Below are 19796 nucleotides of genomic sequence, written 5' to 3'. Positions count from 1 at the left end.
TGATACAAAATTTATAGCAAACCTGTGTGTCTGCCATCCTCTTCCTTCATTTGTGTTACGAATCTATCTAATGTCAACATTTCAGGTGGCTAGAGGGAGAGAAAAATCAAGATTACATTGATTCACCATCGACATTTAATGTGTAAAATGAAAACCAGTCCTTAGTTGCATACAATTCAATGATATGCCTGTGGTGAAAATCATGCCCCATATTCATCAGTAGTTCACATGTAAACATCAAATTATTTTTGTATAACAAAACATCCAGAGGTATTGCAAGCTCCTCTTGTATAAACAGCAAGAGGTGAAGGTTGCTGGCTCATATTAATTTAGCTCATATGAGTGAATGTATGGAAAATGGTTTCAAATCCCCAAAATGCTTCATACACTTTGCACATAATAGTAATACAGAAAATGACGAAAGTCACAAATGAGGTCAAGTGTGGGTCATGCAGCTAAGAAATACTTGGTTAGGTAAGGATGCTTTACTGCACCTCTGCCCATTTTAAGACCATAAGCACACTGTGGGCTCAGATACTTTCACTGATGTGGTACAGGACATGTGTTATAGGAGCCATGGGACTATCACCTCCTGAAAGTCATGTGCTGGGATACCCAACACATCCAGCTTTTATAGTCATCTCATCATGGTTCTGTTACCATTTCACCGGATATTTGGTTAAAATTAGGAAGAAACTGTGTGAAGAAACTGAAAGCTATAATAAAATGAAGTCAGATTACCTGTACATGAATGTCTGTTGAGAGACGTTTCTTCCTTCCTCTTTTTCTTTTCACTCCTGAAAAGTTGAAAATACAAATCATGTAGAAACCAGAATCCATAAAGGAAAAGACTGATGCTTGCCTACATAAAATAGAAAACTCTTACATACTAAAAGTTATTAAAAAGTCAAAAGATACAGCAAACTTACACTAAATGCAACACATATGATAAAGCACAAATTTTCAAAAATAAAAATCTTATAAATCAATATAAAAAAGATGAGTAGAAAAATAGGCAAATGGGGAACCCTCTAAGAAGAGTTCATTAAATAGAAAAACAGACTGGGTCACAGGAAAACAGATACACAGATCAAAAGATAGGGGAATACACTCAATTTTACTCATAAGATATGCAAAATAATGAATTTCCCACCCATCAGACTGACGCAGATGAAGGTGTTTAATACATAATGTTTGTTTGCAAGGACTGGGGTAATTGTGTACTGCTGGTGCAGCCTCTTTGGAAGAGAATTAGCCAGTTGGTACCAGTTTCATTGTTCATACTTTTTGACCCAGTTATCTACACGAAGTTTTCCAAATGGTACAGTTGCATAAAGGTACAAAGATGAATGGGGAAAAATGTTAACTACACTATTTAATGTGATAGAAAAAAAAATGGGGGGGCGCCTGGGTGGCACAGCGGTTAAGCGTCCGCCTTCGGCTCAGGGTGTGATCCCGGCGTTATGGGATCGAGCCCCACATCAGGCTCCTCTGCTATGAGCCTGCTTCTTCCTCTCCAACTCCCCCTGCTTGTGTTCCCTCTCTCGCTGGCTGTGTCTATCTCTGTCAAATAAATAAAATCTTAAAAAAAAAAAAAATGGAAATAACCTCAGGGCCCATCATGCAGAGACTAGTTCAGTTGTAATTCACCTATACAACTGAATAATACACACAATGGAATATGCAGTCTTTCAAAAATTTGATTTGTACAGATATGGAAGGATGTCTGAATGAAAACAAAATACAGCAGTAGGTATGTTTGTATAGGAAATTTTTAGAAGAATCCAGATGAAACTGATAGTTTCTTCTGGGGAGAGGATTCACAACTGTGTTGTGTCTGTGTAAAAAAATTTTTAATTTAAAATATTGGGGTGCTTGGGTAGCTCAGTGGAGTGTCTGACTCTTGGCTCTAGTCAAGAGATTGAGCCCCTTGTCCGGCTTCATGCTAAGTGTGGAGTCTGCTTGAGATTCTCTCTCTCCCTCTGCCCCTCCCCCAGCTCATGTGCATGCTTCCTCCCCCCCAAAATAACTACATTGTTACCTTTCCCTATCAGTAAACACTGATTATAGCTATATTTTTTATAATAATTCCTGATAAAAGGGTATTGACTGAAAAATAAGGGTAGCAATACTGTTTAGAGACTGTTGTTTACCACCAAAAAATGCAACTGGCACGACGTGGCACTAAACCTTTTCCAAAGAGGTCCTAAGTCTGGTCCACAGTGAGCATTCCAGATTTAGTGCTGGTGAGACACTGCTATTCAGGCGAATACAGAGGCCATTCACGAGTGAATGTACATCCCATAACTCCAGTTAGCCAGGGCCCAGTTTTCCTTAATTAAAACTGAAATGCTAATCATGCATTCTTAGGACATTTTAGGGAATGTGCAGCCATTTTTCAGTTTTATCTACTGGAAATGCTGATATTCTTTTAGAAGAGAAGCAGTTACAAAAGTCAAAAGGTTTTTACCACGTCCTCGTTTGGCCCTCTGATTGTAGTGAGGATGGAAGGTACCAGACAGAGACTTCCCTTGGAGTAGGTCTAGTTTGAAAAGAAGAAAAGTTAGTCCTATTATATGCACGCTGCACAAAGAAAATGGCAATTTTATAAGTACGTAAAAATTTAACTCAAATATTTGTATTTAATTCAGTGAGGCTAGTAATCAGGATATTCCATGTCTTACCTAAATGTATACCTTTCTTTAAACCCACAGTGCTAAATTTTAGAGACTTACCATTATAAGCGTTGTTCAATGGAGCATGTTGTTTGCAAAACACTCTGAAACATGCAATTTCAAAGAATTGTTAAATATTTTTACTTACACTTTTTAAATATTATACCTATTTTCTTATGATTTAAAAAGGAACTAACCTATTTTTCATGATGGCTTTACCCTAAATATTTGTAAAAGAAAAATGCTGTCCAAACCTGTGTAAGTTACTGACCCTCATCAAATGCGGACGGAGGCTCTGTCAGATGCCTTTTGTGCTCTCAGCCCTCAAGCTGGTACGCTCTCTGAAGGCGTGCGTGTGAAACATTTTGAACAATGGTAAGTAACTCATATGGTGGTCAGTGGGATTTTACTGTATAAAGAAAGCTATCTAAAGATCTAACATCTAAGACAAATTTTCACCTGACTACACCAAGTTCTGCTGATTTTCAACAATAAATAGCACAAAATTGCATGCATGAATTTTTGGGAAAGTAGTTTTCTAACTCAACAGCTATCTCCCCCTGACTTGAGAGTTGAACTATGAATCTAGAACGGATCAATGCCCTGGAAGAGAAGGAAGCAGCCTTGCAGGCTATGAAGAAGAAATGGAATGAGTAAATTTTGAGGAGCTGCACAGGCCCCATTTCTTCCCCAGGCTCTATCCTTCTCAGCCCCCAGGTACGTCTCCTTTCCTTAGGGTGCTGACCCTCGGGAGGCAGGCTCCCTCTTGCCTATGGGAACGTATGAATTCTTCCTGTCTTACACCAATTTCCACCTCTTACATGCAGTCTTCCTGGCAACCCATCCCCTGCTCCAAGCAAAATTAATCTCCTCACCCTTTGGATTCCAGTATCTAAGCACATTCGTTCGCCAGGCACTTAACATTTTTTTTATTATGGAAAATTTCAAACATATCTAAAAGTGGAGGAGAGATGGTGAGCCCCATGGGCCCCTACTCATCACTCAGTTTCAACAGTTACCAACTCAAGGCCAAGTCAGTTTCATGCGAACCCCCTCCTGCTCCCGTCATGCCATGTGCTTCTATGGGTTCTGGCCTCTCTGGTCCTTCCAAAAGGTGCTAGGTTCTCTGAGATTTAGCCCATGTCCTGTTCCTCTTTATATTCTCACTGCACCTAGCAAGATACTTTGTGTATGACAGGCACTCTAACAACTGAATATTTAAATTCAATTAAAAAGTGCATAGAAGTTCACCTGATATTATGACAAAAATGATTATTTCATTGAGTCTCTATTCATTGGTTCTACTAACACAAGACCAGTATTTTTGCAAACTTTAAAATATAGCAGGAATTGACTCCTTTTTGTTCAGTCTTATAGCTCTGCTAATAACAGTATGTCTAGTGGGTGTTTGAGGTCATTATGGAAGTCAAAATAAAATGAGCTCTTTGGGAAGATTAAAAAAAAGTGAGGATAATACAATCTATGTGCTTCTGAGAAAATCAAATATAAAAAGTATGATACAAAATTAACGATTTACACATTCCTTTCTAGTCTCAAGCAATACAATACCTATGGAACTTGCTCAAAATCAGATATAAAATTATTTAGCAAATTTCTTTTAATAATAGGCTTGCCCATATTGTTTTAGAATATAGGCCCCTAAGCCTGAAGAGGATATGGTGGTGAAGAGCAAGAACTCCAGAGCTCTAAAGCCCAGCTCTGCCACTCACCAGCTGTGTGACCTGGGGACAAATGACTAAGTCTCAGGGCCTCAGTGTCTGAATCTGTAAAGAGGGATAATAATATCTACCTCACTGGGTTGTTATGAGGATTATATGTGTTAACATTTGTAAAGTACTTGGAAGTATTTCTGGCACAAAGTAAGGGATTATTAGATAAAATAAAACAACGTAGTACCTGAAACACTTTGATGAAATTGGGGGTGTGTGCCCAAAGGGGGAAAATTCTAGCCTCCAAATGCAATTTTAAAATATTTAGGATCTGGGGCGCCTGGGTGGCACAGCGGTTAAGCGTCTGCCTTCGGCTCAGGGCGTGATCCCGGCGTAATGGGATCGAGCCCCACATCAGGCTCCTCCGCTGGGGGCCTGCTTCTTCCTCTCCCACTCCCCCTGCTTGTGTACCCTCTCTCGCTGGCTGTCTCTATCTCTGTCAAATAAATAAATAAAATCTTTAAAATAAAATAAAATATTTAGGATCTCACAAAAATCATATTAAAAAGATAATGCTCTCATTCAGAATATTGTGAATGAAAATATTATTTCACTGAAATTTAAAATATTCCATCAGGGGCGCCTGGGTAGCGCAGTCATTAAAGCGTCTGCCTTCGGCTCAGGGCGTGATCCTGGCCTGCTGGGATCGAGTCCCACATCGGGCTCCTCTGCTGTGAGCCTGCTTCTTCCTCTCCCACTCCCCCTGCTGTGTTCCCTCTCTCGCTGGCTGTCTCTCTGTCACATAAATAAATAAAATCTTAAAAAAAAAAAAAAATAAAATAAAATAAAATAAAATAAAATATTCCATCAGAATGTATGCACATGCCCCAAAGAAGTGAGAAGTATCTGCCTGGCTCTTCAACTTCAGTCCATCATTTTCTTTTTTATTCCATTTCATAACTTTAAAAAAGGCCAAAACTTCTAGAAATCTTTTTAACTTTATATGACATGTTTTTTTTTTTAAGATTTATTTATTTGACAAAGAGCACAGCAAAGGGGAGAGGCACAGGGAGAGAGAGAAGCACCAATGTGGCGCTTGAACCCAGGACCCTGAGATCATGAAGGCAGACGCTCAACTGACTGAGCCACCTAGGCGCCCCAATATGACATGTTTTAGACTGCATCCACATACCAAAAAACTGAACATGACCTGAATCAATTCAGTTAACAACTGGCTTTCTGATTTCATCTGATTAAACTGTCTAATTATTTAACTGAATGCAATCTTTCATCAAAAGGAAGATAAGTTTCTTCCTGGATAAAACAAATACAATTCTATTGGACTTGAAATATGCCTTACTGGGTCAAAATTAACATTAAAGAATTATTGAAAGAAGGGAATTAAGATTTAAAAGCCAAAGGCAATTCAAACAGGATTAATTTCTTCAAGAACTTAATGACTGATTAGTATATTTGCTTCACAGTTTATCATTTTTAAAAGCTCTTTATAGGTAAGACAGTGGTGAGAGTGGTGGGGAAAAAAACATTCATTCAGCAGACAAGATGGATGAACCATGGACTTGCGGCTAAGAAGCCTCCTGTTTGCACAAGAGAGCAACAGTGACCTGGTTCTAGGTCCTGTGACCACCCATTAGGTCACTCACACAAGTATGGCAACCAGGGAAAGAAGGCATGCAGGAAGATTAAAACCAGAACCAACTCTGCTATTTTCTTTCTATGATATTGAGGGAAGGTACTCTGAAATCAGGTTCCCAACGGAGCATCCCCCAAACCACGTTCTTACTTGGAAACCATTTGCATAAAATTATCTTTAAAAATCTCTTTGTGGGGGTGCTGGGTGGCTTAGTTGGTTAAGCATCTACTCAGGTCATGATCCCAGGGTTCTGGGATCGAGCCCCACATCGGTCCAGCTCTCTGCTCAGTGGGGAGTCTGCTCCCCCCCCACCCCGCTTCCTTGCTCTCAAATAAATAAACAAAAATCTTTTTAAAAAAATCTCTTCGTCTTCAGGGCGCCTGGGTGGCTCAGTCATTAAACGTCTGCCTTTGGCTCAGGGCGTGATCCTGGCGTTCTGGGATCGAGCCCCACGTCAGGCTCCTCTGCTGGGAGCCTGCTTCTTCCTCTCCCACTCTCCCTGCTTGTTTCCTCTCCCACTGGCTGTCTCTCTCTCTGTCAAATAAATAAAATCTTTAAAAAAAAAAAAAATCTCTTCGTCTTGGGACGCCTGAGTGGCTCAGTTGGTTAATTATTTGCCTTCACCTCAGGTCATGATCTCAGGGTCCCGGGATGGAGCCCTGCGCATCGGGCTCCCTGCTCGATGGGGAGCCTGCTTCTCCCTCTCCCTCTGCCTGCCGCTCCCCCTGCTTGTACTCTCTGTCAAATAAATAAAATCTTTAAAAAAAAAAACAAAACCAAAAAACCCTCTTTGTCTTAATCTAACCATTCCTTATTCCATTTCCCCAAATGTAGCTTTAAAACTGTTTAATTATACATACTTATAAATTCCTCGAGATCCATCAGTTTGTAGAACTGCGTGGTCATTCTTGGCACAGAAAAAGTGGTAACTCTTGCTACAGGCTTTTAAGTCACATCCCACCGTGGCTCCTCTTTGATTACAAAATGCGCATTTCTACAGAAGAATAAATTTTACTGAGTAAGCACCTGTTTTTCATAATCTTTGTTAAAATTTAAAGTTAAAGACGTCATTAAATGTTTTTTTTTTTAAATGATTTTTTATTATATTATGTTAGTCACCATACAGTACATCCCCGGTTTCCGATGTAAGGCTCGATGATTCATTAGTTGTGTATAACACCCAGTGCACCATGCAATACGTGCCCTCCTTACTACCCATCACCGGTCTATCCCATTCCCCCACCCCCCTCCCCTCTGAAGTCCTCAGTTTGTTTCTCATAGTCCATAGTCTCTCATGTTTCATTCCCCCTTCTGATTACCCCCCCTTTCTTTATCCCTTTCTTCCCCTACCGATCATCCTAGTTCTTATGTTCCATAGATGAGAGAAATCATATGATAGTTGTCTTTCTCTGCTTGACTTATTTCACTTAGCATTATCTCCTCCAGCGCTGTCCATGTTGTAGCAAATGTTGAGAACTCGTTCTTTCTGATAGCTGAGTAATATTCCATTGTATATATGGACCACAACTTCTTAATCCAGTCATCTGTTGAAGGGCATCTCGGCTCCTTCCACAAGTTAGCTATTGTGGACATTGCAGCTATGAACATTGGGGTGCATATGGCCCTTCTCTTCACTAAAAGACGTCATTAAATGTTATTTTTAAGTCAGCAGCCCTAATGTCCTCAGCCACAAATGTTAGGTATTTACATCTGGCTGCTCAGTTTGAAATTTCAGCAAAACCTCTGCTAAGTAAAGTACGTGGTTGGCACTGACCTGTAATGATCTGATTAAAAGCAGAAAGCCCTTTTTGTTTTTAAACAAACAAAACCTTTCTCTTTTTACAAGAGATTTCTAAAAAGAGATCTGTCCCGCACTAGGTAAGGGGTCCTGTTAGGGACACTGGGGCCTGTGGCGAGGGTGGCCGATGGTGCCACGGAGAGCTGTGTGACCCAGCATTCTCTCCCTCTCTTAGACCCAGATCCCTCCCTGGGGACAACACTGCCTGTCTCATAGTTTTACTGAGGACAACGTGAGATAAAGTAAGTGAAACCTCTCTGGAGTCTATGTAGTAGGGCCAAAAATTTAAAATTAAAAAACAAAACCCTGAATAGCAAATTTTTTCTAAGTTCAATTTATTTGATCTCTTGCTTTTCTATATTAGTCAACTGATGTGGTATTTTATATTATTGAAGGTGGTGTAGAGATGGCTAGGACAATATGTGGCCACAGCAATCTAACTGGTTTAGGGGAGTCCAAGCATGCCCAAGGCTGATCTGATTTACAGCAGGCTCTGTCTGAATGAAGGGGAAGCACAATGAAACCACCTTGCAAACAGGAAATAGCTCAAACAATATCCTAAAGTCAGCATAAGCAACCATACATATAAAATTCAAATATGGATAAGAAATTAGATTATGCTAAAGGTGGAATTTCAAATCAGAGCACAAAGAAAGATCATTTAATTTGAGGGGGGCCACCTGGCTTTATGTGTAGAAAAAAATAAAGTTACATCCCTACCTCACAATATATTCCCAAATAAATTCTACATGGATTAAGGCTCTGAGAAAAAGTTTTAAAGTTAATAAAAATGTATGGGGTTAAGGTCAGGAAGGCTAAGCAAGGAAGGAAATTCAGGAGCCATAGAGAAAAAGACTGACAAATCTGACTACATAAAAAATTTAAACTTCCATTTTTATGGTGATAGCTACCAAAAAAACAATGAAAATGTTTGAAAACAGAAACCGACTCATTAATGCAAAGAACAAACTGGTAGGCAAAAGAGGTGAAGGGGATTAAGAGGTATGAACTTTCTGTTACTAAAAATATAAATCACAGGGACATAATGCAGAGCATAGAGAATATAGTCAATGATACAGGAATATGGTGACGGATGGTAACTGGGCTTATTGTGGTGATCATTTCGTAATGTATACACAGGTCAAATCACTGTGTTGTATGCCTGAAACTAATATTATGTGTCAACTGTATCAATAAAAAAAGAAAAATGTTTGCTGCATATTTAGTAAAGGGTTAAGACTGATAAACTCAGAGAAAAATGAAAACAGGCAAATCACAGAAGAAATACAAATGGTTAATAAAATTTCATTCCCTGAAAGACTACTGAGTAACTGTGATATGGCAGGCACTGTTCTAGGGTAGAGGGAAACAGCAGGGGACAGGGTCCTGCCCTTGTGAAGTTAACATTCTAGCGGAGAGAGAGAGACCATGATCACATAAAGCAAACTTAAAAACATAGTGATACATGTGTTGTAAATATCTTTTCCCAGTCTGTGTTTCGTTTCTTCACTCTCTTTAATTATGTCTTTTAATGAACATAAATTTCAATTTTAACATAAATAAGAATGGCTCTAGTAATCATAGCAATAAGACTATCGATATCAATATTTACCAAGTGCTTAATTAGTACAAAGAATGAGCTAATAAAAATATATGAATTATCTTAAAGAAACACAGTGATACATGTTTCATAAGAATTAAAATAAGGTATTGTCACTGGGTCCCTGTTTCAGATTGGGGGTCAGTTAAGGCTTCTCTGAGGAGGTGATACAGAAGTTTAGATTTGAATAATGAGAGTTGCCAGCAGGCAAAAAGCAGCGGAAAGGATATTCTAGGCAGAAGGTTTTATATTCTTGTGGCAAAAATGAGCCTCCTGTTGGCTAGCTTACTGGAAGGACAAGAGGGGTGGTCTGATGTTGATGGAGCAGAGATGAGGGTAGGGGAAGAGTCAGAGGTAAGATCCAAGGAGTAAGTAAAGGCTGAGTCACGTAGGGGTTACAAACCAGACTAAGGAGCTGGGATTTTGTCTTCGTACAATGGGAACATAAAGTGATCAGTATTTTATTTTTTAAAAAAAGATTTTATTTATTTATTTATTGGCGGGCGGGCGGGAGGGAGGAAAGGAGGGATGGAGAGAAAGAGAGAGAGAATGAGCTGAGGGAGGGACAGAGGGGAGGGAGAAGGAAAGAATCCCAAGCAGATACAGTGCTGAGCACGGAGCACAGAGCCCCAGAGCCCAGCTTGGAGCGCAATCTCATGACCCTGAGATCACGACCTGAGTGAAATAAAGAGTCAGATGCTCAACGGATTGAGCCACTCAGGGGCCCCAAGTGATCAGTATTTTATTTATTTTAATTTTTTAAAAAAATATTTTATTTATTTATTTGACAGAGAGAGACAGCCAGCGAGAGAGTAAACACAAGCAGGGGGAGCGGGAGAGGAAGAAGCAGGCTCTTAGCAGAGAAGCCTGATGTGAGGCTCGATCCCAGGACTCTGGGATCACGCCCTGAGCCAAAGGCAGACGCTTAACGACTGTGCCACCCAGGTGCCCCGTGATTAGTATTTTAAAGACATTATTGTGGCTGTGTGGAGAATGGGCTGGGGTAGGGAGGGCAGGAGGGAATGCAGAACAAAGATCAGTGACGTTTATCAAGTGTCCAAGGGAGATCCATGACTTTACTGCAGGGGATTAGTGACAGAGAGAAGGGGAGGACAGAGGGTCTGCAGGGTGACGCTGATAGGCTAGGAGCTGGGCTGGGAGGTTGATGAGAAGATGATGATGGATGAATGGTGGACGGTTCATTGAGGTGAGGTGTGAACAGGTTTGAATGGAGTGTATGTATGTGTGTGCAGGGGCTGGAACTGTGTTCACTGTCCAGTTTAACATGAGATGCTATTAGATATTCATATAGATATGTCAGGTTGGTTATCATGGCTGGAGGTATAGAGTCCCTGGCATAAGTATGGAATTGAAGCCATGGGAACTAGAAGAGGTCACACAGGAAAGATGTTCAGATGGAGGAAGGAGCCCAGGATAGCCTTGGGGACTGCACACTTTAGAGGTTTAGCAGAGAAGGAAAAACTGCCAAGGTGCCTGGGAAGAAGCAGCCAGGAAGGCAAGAGACATAGTAACAGAGTGTATGCAGGAAGTCAAAGGAAGAAAGTTCAAGATGCAGAGCACGGACACCTATATGATGAATACTGCCGAAAGGTCAGCTAAAGACAGAAGTGACATTGTAATTGACCAGGTTTTTTGTGTACAAAGGAGGATTTAAGATGACATGATCAGTTGATCATGGATATATGCTGAAGGAAATAATCAGGTACAAGGGGGACTACAGATGTGAATGGGATAAAGGGAAATGCAAGAGCCTAATCCTTAAGAAGGAGCAGGTGATGACTCCAAAGTCTAAGTGGAGGACTGACTGACAAGAGGGAGGTCCCAGAGTCTGGAGACAGAAGTGGATGGGCAGTGGTTTGGATAGTAGGAGTTCTTGGCTAATGGCTTCCATTTCTCAGTAGAAATCAGACAAATATATGTATACCACCAAGATGAACCCTAATGTAAACTATGGACTTCGGGTGTTTTAATGATGTGCCAATGTAGGTTCATCAGTTGTAACAACGCACCACTGTGATGGGGGATGTTCATAAAAAGAAGGCTGTGTATGTGTGCGGGTGGGAAGTGTATGTGAAATCTTTGTACTTTCCCCTGAAGTGTTGTGTGAACCTAAAACTGCTCTAAAAAAAAGTCTATCAAAAATAATAAGGCATAGTCACCAACTTGGGGATAAGCAGTTGGGGTGGGGAGAGGTTTTAAAAAGAGATGAGAGGATATGAAACAGTAAAGGATGGGGGTGACATGTTGAGGTTCCTTTTGAGGTTTGTGGCCATGAATCTAAGATCAGTCAACACATTTGTGGGTTTTTGTCCAGTTGTTCAACTGTTCAAGTGCCAGTACTACTCAGCATATGCAGACAACAGACAGGAGCATTTCACCGGGGGGGGGGGGTTTGCTAGGTGAGTAAGGAAATGTGCGTGCGGGTGGTGTGGAGAGGGAGTCCAGGCTGTTCACAGGACAGTGGCTATGAGGTGGGGTCACTGACTGTAAAGGGATCATGGAAGAACTGCTGGGGCTTGGTGGGCTGGGAGGGAGGCAGATGCCTAAGAAGAACTAACGTTCAACCTCTCTCCAGTGATGAGGGGAAATGCAAGGTAATACTTCCTGTCAGACACGAAAAGTAACAAGATTCGTGATACTCATTTTTGTCAAGGGCTGGGAAGAGTGTTCTTTCATCCACAGAAGTACAAAACGGTACCACCTTTCTGGGGCCAGTTTATTAGCATGTTTCAAATTATTATTATTATTTTTTAGAGATTTTACTTATTTATTTGACAGAGAGCAAGAGCGTACACAAGCGGGGGGAGTGGGAGAGGGAGAAGCAGGCTCCCCACTGAACAGAGAGCCTGATGCAGGCTTGATCCCAGGACCTAGAGATCATGACCTGAGGTGAAGACAGACACTTAACCAACTGAGCCACCCAGGTGCCCCTCATGTTTCAAAATTTTTAAGGGAATTCTCTTTGACTCAGCCATTTCACTTCTAGGAATGTGCTTTACAGCAATGCTCAAACAAGTACACGGGATATGTGTACAAAGATGTTTACTGTGGCATTAGTTGTTATAGTGAAAAACCAGAGTCAACTTACCTAACAACAAGGAATGGTTTCATGCATTCTGGTCTATCCCACGGAATTCCATGAAGTCAGTAAAGAGGATGCCACAGTCATATGCCTATTGTTTTAGGAACATGCCACGTCTATCTTGCCTTCCAAAATTTTGCTCATCCTATTCCCTTTCCCTGAGATTCCTCCTTCCCCATCTTTGTTACCCTCTCTCCTCCCCAACTGGAAAGGCTTCCTGGGCCCCACCTGCACTAAGGTGCTTGACTGCTTGAGTGACCTGTGCTGACCCTTCTCAAAGCACATCAGGCTGTGCAGAAACTGCCCTCAAATATGTGTACACCTTGTAAAGACTAAATAAATGTTCCAGATCATAAACCTTACTGTCATGGTGGGCATTAGGTGCTCACACGTGCTGTACCACTTGCTAAGCCACAAAGGCTTTTCACAGAGGAAGTCTACTGTAACAGAACCAACAGGGTAGCCACTCCACACACTATCTTCCCAAGGGGAGCTGATCCAGGTCCAAGGGGGTTGATCCTGGTTAGTTATGGCCACCTTTAGCAACTAGAGCAGGAAGATGGGTGTGGCCTAATTAAATTTTCAGAAGGGGTTTTATTCAATGCTTGAGGATGAACTTTTTCTTTTACCAGACAGGAATAAGACTGACACTTCAGTTGTTGTCTGTGACCACCCTATGACCACAAGAGGACGAAGTGATGTGGACAGGATGACAGAAAGGACGACGGGCTCTTGATGACACCATTAAGCCACTAAATCAACCAACTCTGCAGCCAGCTTTCCCTCTGGCTAAGTGAGAAAATGAGCATCTTTTTTGTTAAAGCCAGTTTGAGTTGAGGATTCCTTCTACTTATAGCCAAAAGCATTCTAACTCATATCTGGCTTTGCTGATGAAGCATTGTTCTGTTGAATCTCAGTTTCCAATACAGGTCCTATGTCTTTCAGTTCTCCAAGATGTGTCTCTATCCCTCGTTTATCAATCAAGTAGACTTTCTTTTGGAAACATCCCCTTCAATATCTGTTCCTCTCGTACGACTAATAAAATCATTTATACTTACCAGCTTCCTTCCTCTCTGGATTTCTTTCTTTACTGATTCCACATCAAAATTTCTATCTCGATTACATGGATCGTGATCCTCACATTCCACAAGTGCTGAAGAATATAGCTACAGATTGGGAAAAGAAAAAATTCAGGGTACGCACAAACTACCGTTGAAAACTACAGACCAGAAAATCACAAAGTACTCACAAAGAGTGGAAGATGGATTAGGGGTATAAGGGTGACCACCTTTGGGGTATGTAAGCAGATCACAAGCCACCCTGCTTTTTTTTGGAAGTGGCCCCGATCCCCAGGCATGTTTTATACTGCATAACCCTGACCTGGTTGGGGCCCTGACCCGAAGCTGAGCCAACTGGATTCCCTATCCTGAGAGAGTGGAACAGACTCTGAGCCACATGGTAGACAGCAAGCCAGTCTGCAAAGAGAGGAATACAGAAACGAGGGATAGAGAGGACAAGAGGGCTTCCTGATGGCTTCCTAGCTACTGTTCTAAGACCTTCCTGCATGCCTGTCTTCAGGAGCCATGAAATGCCCCTGCAGTCTGATTAAAAACCCACTTTTATGTTTAGGTTGGCTTAAGTTTCTATGTGTTACCTGAATCCAACCCATCTCTGACTTAAAGATCAACATTACACAGTGCAATCACAAAGCAATCTACAGATTCAATGCAATCTCTACCAAAATACCAATAGCATTCTTCACAGAACTAGAACAAATAATACTGAAATTTGTATGGAACCACAAAAGACCCCAAATAGCCAAAGCAATCTTTGAGAAAGAAGAACAAAACTGGAAGTAGCACAATCTCAGATTTAAAGGTATACAACAAAGTGATAATAATCAAAACAGTCTGGTACAGCACAAAAATAGACATATAGATCAATGGAACAGAATAGAAACTCCAGAAATAAACCCATGATTTTATGGCCAACTAATCTTCAACAAAGAAGGCAAGAATATACACTGGGGGAAAGACTCTCTTCAATTAATGGTGCAGGGAAAACTAGACATGCACATGCAGAAGGATGAAACTGGACCACTTTCTTATACCATACACAAAAACGAACTCAAAATGGATTAAAGACCTAAATGTGAGACCCGAAACCATAAAACTTCCAGAAGAAAACATAGGCAGTAATCTCTTAGACACCAGCCATAACATTTTTCTAGATCTGTCTCCTCAGGCAAGGGACACAAAAGCAAAAATTAACTGTTGGAACCACACCAAAATAAAAAGCTTTTGCACAGCAAAGGAAACCATCAACTAAATGAAAAGGCAACCTACTGAATGGGAGAAGATATTGCAAATGACATATCTGATAAGGAGTTAATATCTCAAATAGATAAAGAACTATGACTCAATGATAAAAAAAACCACAAATAATCTGATTAAAAATGAGCAGAAGACCTGAAAAAATATCTTCACCCAAAGATGTATAGATGGCCAAGAGACACATGAAAAGATTCTCAGCATAACTCAACATAGGGAAAAGTAAGTCAAAACCATAATGAGATATCACTTCACACCTGTGAGAATAGCTAGTATCCAAAAGACAAGAAATAACAAGTGTTGGTGAGGATGTGGAGAGAAAGGAACTCTTGTGCACTGTTGGTGGGAATGTAAATTGCAGAGCCACTGTGGAAAACAATACGAAGTTTCCTCAAACAACTAAAAATAGAAATACCATACGATCCAGTAATTCCCCTACTGGGTATTTACCCAAAGAAAATGAAAACACTAATTTGAAAAGATACGCTTACCCCTATGTTTACTGCAGCATTATTTATAAGAGCCAAGATATGGAAGCAACCTAAGCATCCATTGGTAGATGAATGGATAAAGAAGGTGTGTAATACACACACACACAAACACACACACACACACACACACACACATGTGTATATATATACACACACAACGGAATATTAGTCATAAAAAAGAATAGTATCTTGCCATTTGCAACAACATGGATGGACCTGGAGGGTATCATGCTAAGTGAAATGTCAGGCAGAGAAAGACACATACCATACTATTTCACTTATATGTGGAAACTAAAAATAAATGAATAAAAAAGCAGAAACAGACCCATAAACAGAAAATAAACTGGTTTTAAAAGTTGCCAGAGAGGAGGGTGGGAGGGCACAGGCAAAAACGTAAAGGGGAATGAGGGGTATGGGCTTCTAGTCATGGAATGAGTAAGTCACAGGGATAAGAAGCTCAGCATAGGGAATATAGCCAACGGTACTGTAAAAGGACTATATGGAAATAGACGGCTACCCTTACAGTGAGCACACCATGATGTATAGAGTAGAATTATTCAATATGTTTACACCTGAAACACGTAACATTGTGTGTCAACTATACTTCAATATTTTTTATACTTTTTTTAAAAAGGTATTAGGAAAAGGTAATGAAACAAACAAACAAAAATCCAGGAAAAAGCTTAACCCAAAGTTTTAGACCTCTACAGAAAAAAAAATTATTGAACATTTCTGAAATTCAAAAAAGAAGACATGAATTGCTGGAGACAGACTGTGTTAATGGACAGAAATACTCATAACATTTTCCCCAAATTCATCTATACATTCAATGGAATTCCAGTTAAAATTCCAACAGGATTTTGTATGAAACCTTGTAAGCTGATCCCAAAATTCAAAGCACCAAAAAATAGCCATGGCTTATCATAAAATTATAGTAATTAAGACAATGTTGTACAAGGTCAGGGAGAGACAAAGTGACCAATGGAACAGAATAGAGACAGAAACAGATCTATGTGCAAATATTACATTGTTAGCACACTTGATTAAGAGTGAGGGTTCTACGGACACCTGGGTGGCACAGTGGTTAAGCGTCTGCCTTCAGCTCAGGGCGTGATCCCGGCATTAAGGGATCGAGCCCCACATCAGGCTCCTCTGCTATGAGCCTGCTTCTTCCTCTCCCACTCCCCTGCTTGTGTTCCCTCTCTCGCTGGCTGTCTCTATCTCTGTTGAATAAATAAATAGAGAGAGGGTTCTAGAAGTAGGCAGCCTGGGTAAGAATCCTGGCTCAGGCACTTACAGCTGTGTGACCTTGGGCAAGTGACTTAACTTCTCTGTGCCTCAGTTGTTTCATCTTTAGTTTGGGGATAATAATGATACCTACCTTTTAGGGTTAAGTTCCCAGAACATTACCTTACGCCTGGAGAATACTGAATAATAATGATAGTTATCATTATTATCACTATAAATCAATGAGAAAAGAACAGATTAGTCAATAAATAATGCTGGGAAAAGTGGTTAGTCATATAAAAAAAAAGGAGATGTCTACTTTACAGAGTGGTTCAAATAAATTCCAGTTGGATTAAGAAACTAAATGAGAAAAGCCAAATTTTAAAATTTGGGTGGAAAAAAGAACTTTAGTAAAGGAAAGAGTTTCTTAGGAGAAAAATCCTACAAATTATAAAAGAAAATAAGGATGAATTTAACTGCATTATAAGCCTCCGATAGGAAACACCACAAATTAAAAGCCAATGTACATAATAAAGCATTAGAATCTATTTACATAATCATATATATACATGTAAGCGTAATCAATATCTTAAAGACAAAATGCAGTCTATGAGCACAAGCCACAGAAGCAAAAGACAGAACTATGCATAAGCACAGCCAAATGAGGCACAATCGCACTAATAATCTCGGAAATGCAAACGAGACCATTTCACATCCATCCGAGAGGAAAAAATTAAAATTTCATAATATCATATGAAATTTCATATGGCAAGGAAGAAGAGAAAAGAATTCTGAAACAATGCGGAAGTCAAACTTGGTGCCCTCCTTTTGGAGAGCAATGTGGCCCATACAGGGAGGTGCAAAACGCTCCCTCTGTACCCAGCAATTCTGGTTTTAGCTATGTGCCCTACACCAGAGAAATTCTCCCATGAATTAGGAGACCTATATAAAGATGTTCATGACAGCTGGTTAGTTATATGAAAAAAAGTGGAAAATCCTAAATGTTTAAGCACGCCAGAGTAGTTTAGTAGTTACGGTCACAAAATGGAATTCTGTAACATTTGAAATTAAAGACTTAAGAGTTAAATTTATCACATGGATAAATCTCAATAGCCACAGAATTTGCTTGAAATTCTACAAAGTCCAAGAACATGTGAAACAATATCATATCTTGTTATAAGCACTTATATACATGGTGGGAACATAGAATCAAAAACACAAGATAATAAGAAACACCAAATATGTGATGGCAATATATCTCGAGAGAGATGGTAGGAGGGAAACAGAGAGAATTAAAGAGCTCTTAACTATCTGTATTTTCTTTCCTTTAAAAAAAACTCAAGGTAAAGCAAATACAGTATGATTTTACAAATCTGGGTGCAATATCTATGGGTATTGGTTATATTTGAAATATCTCATCAAAATACCTTTGAAGAAGCTTCTTCATAATTGTGTTTGATCAGTTATAAATAAAGCTAAAATGTAATTACAAGAGGATTAGATCTGAAACAGTTTAAAAAGTTAGAAAAATATGCTTCCCAAATTCCCACTTAAAAGCCTAAATCATGGCCAACTCATCATTCTGATTCCAAAGTACATTTATCTATTTTGGTATGTCCTTCCCTAAAAGGATTCATGTGTTTTTTAAGTAACTTACCAAACAATTTTCATGAGCAGCTATATTCTCTGATTGTGCAAAGTATAGGACACTATACTCGATGTCTTTGGGGCAGAGTGCACATGTCCTTTTTTCCATCTTTTCTGCAACCTGAAAGACACCTATAAGTAACATCCCTGATGAGAAATGGAAAAGTGGAACTTCTTGGTCTCTGTAACTCCTCCACCAGTCTTAAAGTATAAGGCAGGGCACTTGTTTTTATGAGAGATTCTCAACTCCCATAGAGGAAAAAAATATTGGTACCCAAGTGGAAAAGCAACTTATTGTGTATTTCTTAAATGGTTTAATACAAGAATGGACAATAATTAATGAATTCATTTAATATGTCTAAACGTGAGGAGAACTTTATTCAAGAAACACAACCAGTGGGTGCCTGGCTGGCTCAGTCAGAAGAGCATGTGACTCTTGATCTGGGAGTCCTGAGTTTGAACCCCATGTTGGGTGTAGACATTAAATAAGTAAATAAACTAAATAGAAAAAAGGAAAAAAAAAAAAAAGAAACAAACAGAACCAGGAATTAAAATACAAAGCTCTCAAAACACTGCCTTGACATACTAAGCTCTCTATAATTATTATTGTCAACACAAACCAACAAGAAAACAATGATGTGCTCAAGAAATAGTACTCTGGTTAACTGCCTGTAAACAACTCTTTAGCTCCCTATGTCATACTCTATTCAAAAATAAATTTTGAGTGAATTAAAGAAGTAAATGAGCAAGGTGCTTTAATTTAAATGCACTTTCTTTTTTTTTAAAGATTTTATTTATTTATTCGACAGAGATAGAGACAGCCAGCGAGAGAGGGAACACAGGCAGGGGGAGTGGGAGAGGAAGAAGCAGGCTCCTAGCGGAGGAGCCTGATGTGGGGCTCGATCCCATAACGCCGGGATCACGCCCTGAGCGGAAGGCAGACGCTTAACGACTGCACCACCCAGGCGCCCCTAAATGCACTTTAATCTAGCATTATAATAAGTTCGGAGAGAAAGATACATAAAGGCAGGAAATCGATTTTTTTTCCCTAAAGAAATGAATAGAAGAAAGGAGAGGAAACTAACAGAAGGAGAACTAGGAAGAAAAGGGAAGAGACAGAGGGGGAAAAAAAGCCATCCGTTTCCACAACCCCCCACTGGGCATGTCAGTGACAGGTAATCTTCTCTAACGTATTAGTTTGCTGTTAATTTGGCCACACACATCCATTTAACAACTTGCTTGCCCTTTCCAATGTTTATCCTCTTATTGACTTGGTCTTCTGTAGAACACACTTCTGCTTTTAATGTTCAACTTTTTGTTTTGAAACAGATTTATTTTACCATTTAATGGTGAGAGTTTTAAATTTAGATGAGGTTAACCACTTAACGGGTTCCTAAAAGTTCTTTTTGTTATCCAAAAGTGTAAGAGCTCTTGGTCTCTCTCTGAAATCAGATCTTGCATTGCACAAAGTCAGAACACTGCTCTTTGGAGCAGCACTCATCTCACATTCAGATAAGTTTCTCCTTGAATTAATTTCCGTTTCCTGGATTTAGGTCCTAACTAGTAGGGATACAAATTTGTAGTCCCTCTGCTCCCCACCA

At 39.9% G+C, this 19796-nt stretch overlaps 1 protein-coding gene and 1 long non-coding RNA gene across 3 annotated transcripts in view; one reads left to right on the top strand and one right to left on the bottom strand.

Annotated features, from left to right (window-relative positions):
- PHF11 (PHD finger protein 11) overlaps positions 1-19796 on the bottom strand; it is a 29871-nt gene that overhangs the window by 4443 nt on the left and 5632 nt on the right. For both annotated transcript variants that reach the window (XM_045796836.2, XM_087865155.1), the window contains exons 2-8: positions 18206-18327; positions 13559-13666; positions 6860-6993; positions 2736-2779; positions 2471-2542; positions 742-797; positions 23-89 (exon numbers count right to left, since the gene is read on the bottom strand). In XM_045796836.2, coding sequence (XP_045652792.1) covers positions 23-89; positions 742-797; positions 2471-2542; positions 2736-2779; positions 6860-6993; positions 13559-13666; positions 18206-18327 — 603 coding nt within the window. The remainder of the gene's footprint in view (positions 1-22; positions 90-741; positions 798-2470; positions 2543-2735; positions 2780-6859; positions 6994-13558; positions 13667-18205; positions 18328-19796) is intronic.
- LOC148109371 (uncharacterized) lies at positions 7228-13667 on the top strand. The gene is made up of 2 exons (XR_015725962.1): positions 7228-8039; positions 13133-13667. It is a non-coding gene; the product is annotated as an uncharacterized LOC148109371 (long non-coding RNA).

Source organism: Ursus americanus, chromosome 10, assembly GCF_024610735.1.
Source record: "Ursus americanus isolate L20-20 chromosome 10, mUrsAme1.1.p, whole genome shotgun sequence".
Taxonomy (NCBI): Eukaryota; Metazoa; Chordata; class Mammalia; order Carnivora; family Ursidae; genus Ursus; species Ursus americanus.
This window is presented reverse-complemented; position numbering and strand designations above follow the sequence as displayed.